The 12694-nt window shown below is 45.6% G+C and overlaps 1 protein-coding gene across 6 annotated transcripts in view; it reads left to right on the forward strand.

Moving 5' to 3' along the window:
- The window catches only part of ZNF442 (zinc finger protein 442), a 32956-nt gene that overhangs the window by 17138 nt on the left and 3124 nt on the right, over window positions 1-12694 (forward strand). For 2 of the 6 annotated variants that reach the window (XM_023188753.2, XM_023188755.2), the window contains one exon: window positions 12094-12220. In XM_023188753.2, the coding sequence (XP_023044521.2) occupies window positions 12187-12220 (34 nt within the window). In that variant the 5' untranslated portion in view covers window positions 12094-12186. Of the gene's footprint in view, window positions 1-215; window positions 986-4404; window positions 4427-8893; window positions 8916-12093; window positions 12221-12610; window positions 12676-12694 lie in introns of those variants that run through there. The other 4 variants (XM_023188756.2, XM_023188751.2, XM_031934843.1 and 1 more) reach the window with 4 other exon arrangements.

A 12694-nucleotide genomic window follows, 5' to 3' on the forward strand; every position in this document is an offset into this window, starting at 1 on the left:
TCGAAGTTATTATCTTGGGATCGGGAAGGGAAAGAGGAAAAGGGAAAGAAGAAGAAGACAAAAAAGGTTTAAAACATGGCGACTCAGCTGCTAAGCTGCTGGTTACACACTCTGGCACTCAATTTCAGGAGTCAGAATCGGGCTTCTAAGCTTGGGAATATGTTTAACCTCCTGAAAGGGGGTTTCCTGCTGAACTGTGGCTGAAACTTCTCTGAACTAATTCAGGTTGGCTTCTTTTCCCTTCTTTTGATTCCTTTATAGAAAATTGCTGCCATATAATTCCAGATTTTCCATGCATTTAACAATTTTATTTCATTGTTGATGTGTTTTTATTTTCTGGTCTGAGAATGAGTAGATTGAGAGAGAAGGTGGGAGAAAGGCTTGACCATGGAGCCAGCGGCCTCATCCTAAATTCCTGATCCCTGGAGGACACCAAGCCTTCCCTCCTGCTTCAGTGTGGTTTGTGTGGTCTGGGCTCCCCTACTGCTCAGAGGCCAGGGGATGGCTCCACTGGGTAGTGAGTCTCGAATTGCCGGCACACACTTGAGGGTCCCCGTCCAGGAAGAAGGAGCAGGAAGAGCACATTGAGTACAGGCAGGAAATTCCGCTTAAATGCAAATATCCCGTGGGAGGGGTCAGGTCACAGCGAAGGGAGGAAGCCCACCCTATCAAGGGCTGCGTCTGGAACCGCTTCATCCGGCTCCACTCAGCTGTGTAAGATCGCTTCTTCTGTCAATCAGTTCCCGGGGGGGGCGGAACTTGGAGCTCTACCCAATCAGTGTTGGGGTCGAGTTCGTGGGAACTGCCAATCAGGCGCGCTGCCGGGAGGAGGGTGGAGCTTTCTCCACCCCTCTGAGCTCCTGGTCCCGGATCGGTAGCTGAGAGACGCCCTGGCAGTTCAGTGGCAGGCTCTGTCACACTGAGTCGTATGCTGGCAGCGGGGAGCCTTGGGGAGAACCCAGGACACCGTGGAAGCCGGGAAATGGTGAGTGTGCGGGGCCCGGCGTCCTGAGGCAGGGCGGAGGGCTGGTTGGAACCGGTCAAAACCGGCTGTGGCGGGACTCGGGCGTCCCCGCGGCGACTGCGGGGTCTGCGGACCCGAGTTCCCCTGGCACAGCCTGCCCTTGTTCCCCTCGGCCGCGGGGTTGGGGGTGGGGGCTGGGCCGGCAGCCGGGACCCCGGGCGTCCTGTCCCGTTTCTGCGCGGCGACTACGGCCCCCGGCTCCAGCGCCCTCTCTGGGGCAGCTCCGCGCCCGCAGCCCTGCGTCTCCCGGGATTGTGCGGCTGTAACCGGCACAGGTTCACGGTCGGAGTCACTGCACCGAGACTCCAAGGGCTGCAGCAGAAACAGTTTAATAGAGGGGTGGGGAAAAGACCCCAGATCCGCCTCCGTGAGATGTTTGGGGATGGGGGTGTTTAGGGGTCTGGACAGGGGCGGCTGAGGTGTGGGGTCGCTGGTTGGTGGGGAAGTGACGGGCGAATCCTGGGACGGGAGGTGAAGAAACCTCATTCTCCCGCTGAGTGGGTTCCCTCGTGGGGTTTTCAGCCTGCTTGGCTCCAGCCTTTCCGCTGGAATTCAAAATCTGAGAAACAACTTGGGCGAATCGAGCAGCTCTCCAAGATCTTATCCCCAGGCACCATGGGGAAGCAGGCGGTCAGCGTCTTCTGTGACCTGACTCTCAGGGAGGCGGCCTCGCGAGGCAGTGGGGCTGAGGGTGCCTGGTTAGTATCTAACTGCAATCAGAATCCAGATTCTTGCATGGGGTTTAGGCGTGGGAGGAGCTGTGGTCTGCGGGGTCCCCAGTCTCTTCTTTTCTTCCCAGGGTGACTGAATCCTCTTCGAGTTTTTCGGAGATGAGGGTAGCAGGGTCTCAAATCCACGACCCTATTTCCTCATTCTAACTCCTCCTGGAGGTGGTAGTAACTCCCTTGGTTTACAGAGCCTTACCCAGGCTAACTTTCCTCCTCAATTCACAGCAACATCATGAACTCCTCCCTCCTCCGCCCCACCCGTGCTAAATTTCAGAGTCCCAGTGTGTTAATTTTCATTTTGTTTTCAGAGAGCAATGTCTGGCTTTTTTTTTTTTTTTAAGACGGAGTCTTGCTCTCCAGGCTGGAGTGCAGTGATGCGATCTTGGCTCACTGCAAGCCCCGCCTCCCGGGTTCACGCCATTCTCCTGCCTCAGCCTCCCAAGTAGCTGGGACTACAGGCGCCCGCCACCTCGCCCTGCTAGTTTTTTGTATTTTTAGTAGAGACTAGGTTTCACCATGTTGGCCAGGCTCATGTCGAACTCATTACCACAGGTGATCCGCCCACCTCAGCCTCCCAAAGTGCTGGTATTACAGGCGTGACTACCTCGCCCGGCCGGCTTCTTGAAAGATTTGTGTTCCTGAACATTTCACATGTGAGAAAGCAGAGAATAACCTGACACTCGACTGTAAACAACAAACAAAAAACCTTTGTGCCTCTCCTTCTTTTCTTTCCCCTGGGTGCAGATACCTTCCCAACATTGAGAGTCCCCTTTGGAAACTTTACGGAGTGATGTGTTCTCAGCCCACTCTGCGTCTTTTCCTGGTTCTGTTTCAGAACTGCCTGGGGTTGACCCAAGAGACACACAGCTGCCCTGTCTCTGGGAAGGTCTAGTGAATATCAGCCCCTGGGTCATTTCTCCCAGTGAGCAGCCTGAGGGGGTGGGGCCTCACAGAGAACAGCTGGATGCCTGGGTGGGATGGGAGGAATATTATGGTATATCATTTCTATAAAAAGCTAACCCTTGGGACAATCACCTTTTTCCTCCCCAACCCCAGTTTCCATTCCTTGGGGACACAGGCTGGTCAGCCAATTGAATGATTGTATTTGGGGGAGAAGACAGAAATGATTTCTTCCTTCCTGACTCTCAGACTAATGAAGAGAGAAAACAGTATGTAAGCACTGGAGAACCCACTCATTCCGGTTGTGCAAGAACCTCCTATTCAGGTCATGTGTGCATGAGCCTGAAAAGCACACAGTGCAGTATCTCCTGGGGTGGTGGCGGGTGATCACTTTACTGAGCAGATGGGGGTGACTAATGTCCCAGGAGATAGGATGACCTTACCTGACACCTGAGTTAGACTTGTTTGTGTTCCAGTCAGCACTGCTCATCTCTGAGGTTGTCACATTGAAAAGAGGTATTCACTCTTTTCAGCTTCAACGTTTTATTAACTATAAGATGCATCCTGTCATTACAGATTGATAGAGAAAATAAAGTATTTCCACAGAGGCCAGAAATAGTTGGATTTCAGAAAACAGGTTATATATGTAGTCATCTGTTCCTTGTTTTTTGTTTTTTTTTTTTTTTTTTTGAGATGGAGCCTCTCACTGTCTCCCAGGCTGGAATTCAGTGGAACAATCTCGGCTCACTGCAATGTCTGCCTTCTGGGTTCAAACAATCCTCCCACCCCAGCCTCCTGAGTAGCTGGGATTACAGTCCTGCACCACCACGCCTGGTTAATTTTTTTTTGTATTTTTAGTAGAGTCGGGGGTTTCACAATGTTGGCCAGGCTGGTCTCGAACTCCTGACCTCAAGTGATCTGCCACCTCAGCCTCCAATTTTTGTTTAAAACAACAACAGGCCGGGCGCGGTGGCTCACGCCTGTAATCCCAGCTCTCAGGGAGGCAGAGGCGGGAGGATAGCTTGAGCCCAGGAGTTCGAGACCTGCCTGGGTAATACAGCGAGACCCCGTTCTCCACAAAAAGGAAAAAAAAAAAAAAAACAACAACAACAACAACAAAAACCCTTCATTTACTTTTTTTTTTTCCCCCAGAGCCTGTCAGGTAAGTTTCTTCAATTATTTCAAATGGAATTTCAGGACTTAGCAGTGATAGTATGATGAAGGAAAAATGTTTGGTCGTGCTTTGTTTATGGCTGCAGAAAAAGTGAACACATATTAACAGAAAATGTGGTAGTTATTTGATTGAATTATAAAGATATACCAAAACTTTAGTTTCTTTCCTTTTTAGGGTGGGGAATTTAGGACAATGGATAACTGTTCTGTTCCTGTTACGTATCCTTGACAGATTAATGCTAAGTTCTGTGGCACAGGACTTTCCAACAGCTAAAGAACTCAAATATTATTAATTTACTAAATGCCTTATTATTATGAAAGTAGTAACTAAATGGTATTTGTTGTCTGAAATGGATAGATACTTGTGCTTTTCCTATTTAACTTTATTTTTTATTTTTTATTTTTTTGAGACGGAGTTTCACTCTTGTTGTCCAGGCCGGAGTGCAATGGCGTGATCTTGGCTTACCGCTACCTCTGCCTCCCGGTTTCAAGTAATTCTCCTGCCTCAGTCTCCCGAGTAGCTGGGATTATAGGCATGCACCACCACGCCCGGCTAATTTTGTATTTTTAGTAGAGACGGGGGTTTCTCCATGTTGATCAGGTTGGTCTCAAACCCCCAACCTCAAATGATCCTCCCACCTTGGCCTCTCAAAGTGCTGGGATTACAGGCATGAGCCACCACTCCCAGCCTACCTTTATTTTTTATTTATTTATTTTTTTGAGATGGAATCTTGCTCTGGTGCCTAGGCTGGAGTGTAATGGCACAATCTTAGCTTACTGCAAGCATCATCTCCCAGGTTCAAATGATTCTCGTGCCTCAGGCTCCTGATTAGCTGAGATTACAGGTGCCCACCACCACGGGCATGGTGGCCCGCACCTGTAGTCCCAGCTAACTGGGAGGCTGAGTCAGGAGAATCACTTGAACCTGGAAAGTGTAGGTTACAGTGAGCCAAGATCGTGCCACTGCACTCCAGTCTGGGTGACAGAGTGAGACTTCATCTCTAAATAAATAAATACTAACTAAACTAATTAATAAATAAATACTAACTAAACCAAGTAACTATCCATGTAAGGCAGGGGAGAGAAGTGAACGGCCTTGAGTGGGGTGGAGAGGCCTGAGGCCGGTGACTCCCAGTTGAGGCCAATCTTGAGTCTGCAATGGGAGGTTATTGAAGGCCCACTTAAACTGGTTCTTCCTGGAAGCCTCCCCCGCAGGTGTCCCAACCTGATCAGTCCAGCCATGGGAGGAGGCTTTTATACTGAGAGAAGCTACAGAGCATTAGAAAGCTGAGGTGGTTGGGGTGATTCCCTGTTTGAGGTTGTATTTCTTACTGTTGTGGGGCTGTCGCTAGACATTCTTGAGTAAAATAAATCTGGATTTAGCTAAGTGACTTCATTCTAAAGGGGAAAGCGTCAAGTATAAGATCTGAGGCATCCCAGCGGGGCACAGTGGCTCACAACAGTGAAACTGGGTCTCAAAATAAAATAAAATAAAGATCTGCGGCATCTCTAAGGTTGGGCAGAAAAGTTCTTTTCTTGCTAAGGGAAGAGCAACCAAGATTAGAAGGAAGATGCAAAGGGGAGGGCAGGATGGAGGATGAGAATCAGATTTTTTTTTTTTTTTTTTTTTTTTGGGATGAAGTCTCGAGAGCTCTGTTGCCCATGCTGGAGTGTGGTGACATGATCTTGGCTCACTGCAACCTCCACCTCCTTGGTTTAAGTGATTCTCCTGCCTCAGCCTCCCGAGTAGCGGAGACTACAGGCATATGCCACTACGCCCGGCTAATTTTTTGTGTTTTTGTAGAGATGGTGTTTCACCATGTTAGCCAGGATGGTCTCAATCTCCTGACCTCATGATCCACCCATCTTGGCCTCCCGAAGTGCTGGGATTACAGGCGTGAGCCACCATGCCCGGCCGAGAATCAGATTCTAGATCAGAGAATGTTTTACTCTGACCTAAGTCTGTTCTTCAGATGGATTATGAAGGAGGGGTTTTTTGCTGGCTCAGGCTGAGGATGGGTCAAAGTTCACAGTCCTGGAGCAAGGAGAGAAACTTAAGCAAACTTTTCTTTAGTTGTATTTTGTTCAGTATGATCAGCAAAGACAAAACTGCTCAGCTAATCATAAGATAAAAAATGGGAATTTGGAGGTTCTTTATCTGGCCAAGTTATAGTTTAGAAAAGCGGGGAGGGGCATAATCTAGGTAAGCAAAGGGTGCTTTTGTTTTGTTTTGTTTTGTTTTGTGGCTGCTTGTCCAGAACACAAAGAACTGGGCTTGGGGATTTGAGGTGATTTTCTGTCGTCTTACTTATTTACCAGAGTTACAGGGCTTGGGTAAAATTCAACATTATCAGCATCCTGGTTTTGCATTCACTAAGTTGGTTTAATCAGAGTACAAATTAAAAAGTCTGTCACAGCTGATTTAGAGAAAGATACCTTTTGATTCTGCCTGATGGATAAAGCGTTTATGAATCTGAGAGTTTATCTGGGTCTGTGATATAATAAAAAATGTATTTGGATGTGCTGGGTGGGTAATCTCAGTCAAGAGGGGAAGATTTGCCAATCCCTCCCCTTCCTTTGCTGTGTCTCTCTCTTTTTGGCTATTCTTGAGATACCTTTTATAACAAACTGATAACCTTAAGCAGAGTGACTTGCTGAGTTCTGTGGGTTGGCTTAGCACATTATTGACCCTGAGGAGGGGGTCATTGGTTTTATACACATTTGATTAAAAGGAAGGTCTCTGGGGCTTGCCACTGGCATCTGCCTGGCGGCTGATGGGTTGTGATACTCAACCCTCAACTTGTGGGGTCGGTAGTAATGTTGGGTGGATACCAGTTTTTGTTGGAGAATTAGTGTTCAGCAAATGCCATACGTTTGTTGTCAGAAGTTGTGTGAGGTAAGACACTACAGGTCAGAAGCATAAGTGACCTAGAGTTTGTATTTTGTCACTCATTATAGGTTCAGTGTGTATTTATCTAGAAGCATAGTTTTGCCTCTTTTCTGTTTTCAGTTAGTTAATTTTACCATTAATATGCCCTCAGTATTATGATGAAAAGGCATTTCTGCTACTGGGTATCTACCAAAAGGAAAAGAAATGAGCACATCAAAAAGATGCCTGCAGTTGTCTGCATTTTGCAGCACTATTCACAAAGCAAAGATATGGAATCAACCTAAGTGGAAGATTGGATAAATAAAATGTGGTATGCATACTCATTGGGATACTATTCAGCCATGAAAAAGAATGAAATCATGTTCTTTGTGACAACAAGGATGGATTGGGAGGCAATTATCTTAAGCAAAACAATTCAGACACAGAAAGACAAATACCACACGTACTCACTTAAAAGTGGGAGAATAGGCCGGGCACGGTGACTCATGCCTGTAATCCCAGCACTTTGGGAGGCCAAGGTGGGTGGATCATGAGATCAGGAGTTCAAGACCAGCCTGACCAAGATGGTGAAACCCCATCTCTACTAAAAAAAAAAAAGCTGGGCTTGGTGATAGGCGCCTGTAATCCCAGCTACTTGGGAGGCTGAGGCAGAGAACTGCTTAAACCCGGGAGGCAGAGGATGCAGTGAGCCAAGATCGTGCCACCGCACTCTAGCCTAAGTGACAGAGTGAAACTCCATCTCAAAAAAAAAAAAAAAAAAAAAAATGTGGGCAAATATACCTCCCACATGTAAATAATGTGTACACATGGAAGCAGAGTGTGGAATAATGGTCCGTGGAGACTCTAGGAGGGTGGAGGATGGAGGATGATGGGCGGTTGCTTGGTGAGTACATGTGCCTTGCTGCAGTGATGGATGCACTGAAGGCTCTGACTTCATTCACCACAATGCACTATATCGATGTAGCAACATTATACCCCATGAATATATACAAACAAAACATCAAAATTTAAAAAGGAATGCACATTTCAGGATTGTATTCTAGTCCTACTGAATTAGACATTCTGGGGGAAGGGCTGGGCATGGTAGCTCACACCTGTAATCCCAGCACTTTGGGAGGCCAAGGTGGGTGGATCACCTGAGGTCAGGAGTTCCAGACCAGCCTGGCCAACATGGCAAAACCTGTCTCTACTAAAAATACACAAAATTAGCTGGGCGTGGTGATGGGCGCCTGTAATCCCAGCTACTTGGGAGGCTGAGGCAGGAGAATTGCTGGAACCCGGGAGGTGGAGGTTGCAGTGAGCCGAGATCACGGCATTGCACTCCAGCCTGGGCAACAGAGTGAGACTCTGTCAAAAAAAAAAAAAAAAAAAGAAAGAAATTCTAGGGGTAGGATCTAATAATCTACATTAAGTCCTCCAGATGCTTGTAATGCACATAAAGTATGAGAACCACTTCCCAGGAGCAGCTTGTTAAAATGTAATGCACAAAAATAGAACTAAAATGCAAAGAAAATAAACAAGTTGGAATAATGAAAAATATTTAATTGACTCCAAAGGCGTGAAGAGGTGAAAGGAGAGGGGAGAAAATACGATGAAAAGTTTTCAATTTATTTGCTTCAATCTGTTTGACATATGCTGTTGTCTGAGGCTGTGGGTCACCAGGTCCTCACACATTTCGCTGTTCATGGGACTTGAGTTCTTTCAAGTTAACCTTATGATGTTGTTGAAAATGTTATTCTTTGTCGCTAAGTGCTAACACTTCATGAATTTTTAACTCATTGAGATACTATTCATTGGGAAAAATTGCTATATTGTAGATTATGGATAGTTTAAATTTATGAAGAAATCCTAATAGCAGGTGTAGATCAACTCTCAGACCATGGATGTGTGTGTGTTTATGCCTTGTAAAGATTTATGTTTTACATATCTCCACTGGTTTTTGCTGATTAGCACTGGTGTTGAGCATTTTTTCTTTGTGGTCTTTCATCTTCTGTGAAATAATTTTCAGTCTTTTTTCATGTTTAATTTATTTGGATATTATTGCCTTGTTTCTCTCATTTTTTTTTTTTTTTTTGAGACAGAGTTTTGCTCTTGTTGCCCAGGCTGGAGTGCAATGGAGTGATCTCAGCTCACCACAACCTCCGCCTCCCAGGTTCAAGCGATTCTTCTGCCTCAGCCTCCTGAGTAGCTGGGATTACAGGTGCGCCCACCACCATGCCTGGCTAATTTTGTATTTTTAGTAGAGACAGGGTTTCGCCATGTTGGTCAGTCTGTTTTTGAATTCCCAGTCTCAGGTGATCCACCCTCCTTAGCCTCCCAAAGTGCTAGAATTGCAGGTGTGAGCCACCACACCCTGCCTTTCTTTTTGTTTTTAAGCATACTGTCCATACTAACCAGTTTTCACATGGAGGGATTGCTAGTATTTATTTCCAGATGGTGGTTTATCTTTTTATTTCATTCTACAGTTTGATGGACTTTTTTTTTTTTTTTTTTTTTTTGAGATAGAACCTTGCTCCGTGACCCCAGGCTAGAGTGCAGTGGTGCCATCACAGCTCACTGCAGCCCCAGACTTCTGGGCTCAAGGGATCCTCCCACCTCAGCCTCTCAAAATGCTGGACTTAAAGGTGTGAGCCACTATGACTAATTTTAACAGAGTTAAATTTGGAAAACTCCTCATTTGGGACCAACTTTCTTTTCTCTTTTTTGGTTGGGGGGAGACAGGGTGTCACTCTGTTGTCCAGGCTAGAGTACAGTGGTATCGTCCAGGCTCTCTGCAGCCTCTGCTTGCCTGGGTTCAGGTGATCCTCCTACCTCAGGCTTCCAGGTAGCTGGGACTACAGACACGCACCCCTACACCTGGACTAATTTTTGTATTTTTTGTAGTGATCAGGTTTCAGCATGTTGCTCAGGCTGGTCTTGAACTGCTGGGCTCAAGAGATCCACGTGCCTTGGCCTCTCAAAGTGCTGGGAATATAGGTGTGAGCCACTGCACCCAGGCTTTATTTTCTTACTTAAGGAAACTCTCGGCCGGGCACGGTGGCTCACACCTGTAACCCCCAGCACTTTGGGAGGCTGAGACAGGCGGATCATGAGGTCAGGAGATTGAGACCATCCTGGCTAACACGGTGAAACTCCATCTCTACTAAAATACAAAAAAAATTAGCCGGGCGTGGTGGTGGGCACCTGTAGTCCCAGCTACTCAGGAGGCTGAGGCAGGAGAATGGCGTGAACCCAGGAGGTGGAGCTTGCAGTGAGCCGAGATCGCACCACTGCACTCCAGCCTGGGCGACAGAGCGAGACCCCGTCTCAAAAAAAAAAAAAAAAAAGAGAAACCATATTTACTGTACATTAAGTTGAAATGGATCATCATAAATGTTTTAGCCAGGCGTGCTGGCACATGCCTGTAATTCCAGCTACTTGGGAGGCTGAGGCAGGAGAATTGCTTGAGCCTGGGAGATGGAGACTACAGTGAGCCGAGATCGTGCCACTGCACTTCAGCCTGGGCAGCAGAGTAAGATTCTGTCTCCCCCCACCAGAAAAAAATTATTTATCTGTTCTTGTGAAGCTGTCACTTTGTTGGTGAGAAAGCTTTTAGCATTTTTATACATTTGTGACTTCTATTAGGTTTGGGGATATCATTTTTTTGTTGTTGTTGTTGACTACTAAAGGTCTGATTTAGCTATTTAGGGAATATTATTGATATTCATAAGAGGTGACATTGAGTTCTTTCTAAGAACATGTGCAATCTGTCCCCTTTATTCTCCTTTGACATTATCTAATAAAAAGTTTAAAATTTTTGCATTGGGATGGTGAAGTATATTTTATTAGTCTTTTGTCTTGCTTTGCTACATTTGAGGAAACCTGTTGCCAGCTTCTAAATGTTCTGTCTTAGTGTAATCACATAGGATGGGCTGAATCCCCCAAGTAACATGTTGCAGTAAACATTTTGAAAAGTTATTTATGAATGTCATTCATTAGAGACTCAGTGCCCAGAGTGTTTCCTTGTGCCTACCTTAGTGTGTTTTTTGTTGCTTATAATAGAATACCTGAAGCTAGGTGATTTAAATGAAACAATATATGTATTTTGTAGTTCTGGAGGTGGGGAAGTCCAAGGTCAAGGCTGGACATTTGGTGAGAACCTCTTTGCTGGTGGAGATTCTCTCAAGTCCCTGTGTGGCACAGGGCATCATGTGATGAGGGAGCTGAGTGTCTAGCTCAGGTCTCTTTCTCTTCTCATAGGGACATAAGTCCAACTCTGTCACTACCCATTTATTCTTTAAGCTGTTAATCCAAGAATGGATTAATCTTGATTTTCTTTTTTTTTTTTTTTTGAGACAGAGTCTCGCTCTGTCGCCCAGGCTGGAGTGCAGTGGCCGGATCTCAGCTCACTGCAAGCTCCGCCTCCCAGGTTTACACCATTCTCCTGCCTCAGCCTCCAGAGTAGCTGGGACTATAGGCGCCCGCCACCTCACCCGGGTAGTTTTTTTTTTTTTTTTTGAGACAGAGTCTCACTCTGTCGCCCAGGCTGGAGTGCAGTGGCTGGATCTTTTTTTTGTACTTTTTAGTAGAGACGGGGTTTCACCATGTTAGCCAGGATGGTCTCGATCTCCTGACCTCGTGATCCGCCCGTCTCGGCCTCCCAAAGTGCTGGGATTACAGGCTTGAGCCACCGTGCCCGGCCTAATCTTGATTTTCTTCAGATCCAAATCCTCAAGACCCAATAACCTCTTCAAGCCCCACCTTTCATTACTGTCACATTGCGGATTAAGTTTCAGCATGCATTTTGGTGGGGACAAACATTCAAACCTAGCATTGGCTGATCAGCTATGCTCCCACTGCTGAGCATGTAACAAAATTCCAAGCTCCCCAAGAGAAGATAAGAGTTAAGCAAATACTATACTTTTTCCATAAACAGTTTATGCATACTCAGCACCTGTTGTTAGTTATGTTGGTGGAGACCCTGTATAAATCCAGTGCCAGAGTACATGAAGGATCCAACTTTGTTAACCAGCATCTGTACATATATACAATCTCAGGACTCCTCTTCTTGCACAGTGAGTCGTAGGACTTTGTCATGACAGGAATTACAGACCCACTATAAAGTAGACATTAGGGATGATCCTGGCAATAAAATTCACTCATTTAAGTTATCAAAAAGAGACTTGTTCCTATTTGACTATTATTTATACAACAACATTCAATTCTAGCATCAGAATTGCTGTGTTGGAGGAAGTGTGGACAGAGAATAAGGGTGGATTTACCATGTCATTGAATCATTGCTTAGAAACAATAGTATCATGCAAAGTTTATGAAGTGGGTGTAAAGTTTTGGTACTGTCAGTCTCAACCTTCCTCCTTTGTACATATGGAATGTTTCAGGATTCAGTTGCCTTTGAGGATGTGGCTGTGAACTTCACCCAGGAAGAGTGGGCTTTGCTGGGTCCATCACAGAAGACTCTGTACAGAGATGTGATGTGGGAAACCATTAGGAACCTGGACTGTATAGGTAAAAATGACATTATGTCTTCATTTAGTCAATTAAAGATATTTTTTTCTGGGTCACCAATGCTGTTGAATGATTTGAAATATGGAAAGGGGATATAGTTGACCCTTCAACAACACAGGGTTAAAGGGTGCCGGGTCGCCAACCAGTTGTACATATTCCCGTAACTTTTTGTTTACCACAACTTACCCTTCAGTTGACTGGTCACAAAAACAATTGATTAACACATATTCTGTCTGTCACATGTATTGCATACTATATTCTCACAATAATGTAAGCTAGAGAAAATAAATGTTAAGAAAATCATAAATACATAAAAATGTATTTACTGTGCATTAAGTTGAAATGGGTCATCATAAAGGTTTTCATCCTCATTATCTTCTCATTGCGTAGGCTGAGTAAGAGGAGAGATTGGTCTTGGTGTCCCAGGGGTAGCAGAGACTGAAGGAAATTTGTATGTAAGTGGACTTGTGAGCT

Source organism: Piliocolobus tephrosceles, chromosome 21, assembly GCF_002776525.5.
Source record: "Piliocolobus tephrosceles isolate RC106 chromosome 21, ASM277652v3, whole genome shotgun sequence".
Taxonomy (NCBI): domain Eukaryota; kingdom Metazoa; phylum Chordata; class Mammalia; order Primates; family Cercopithecidae; genus Piliocolobus; species Piliocolobus tephrosceles.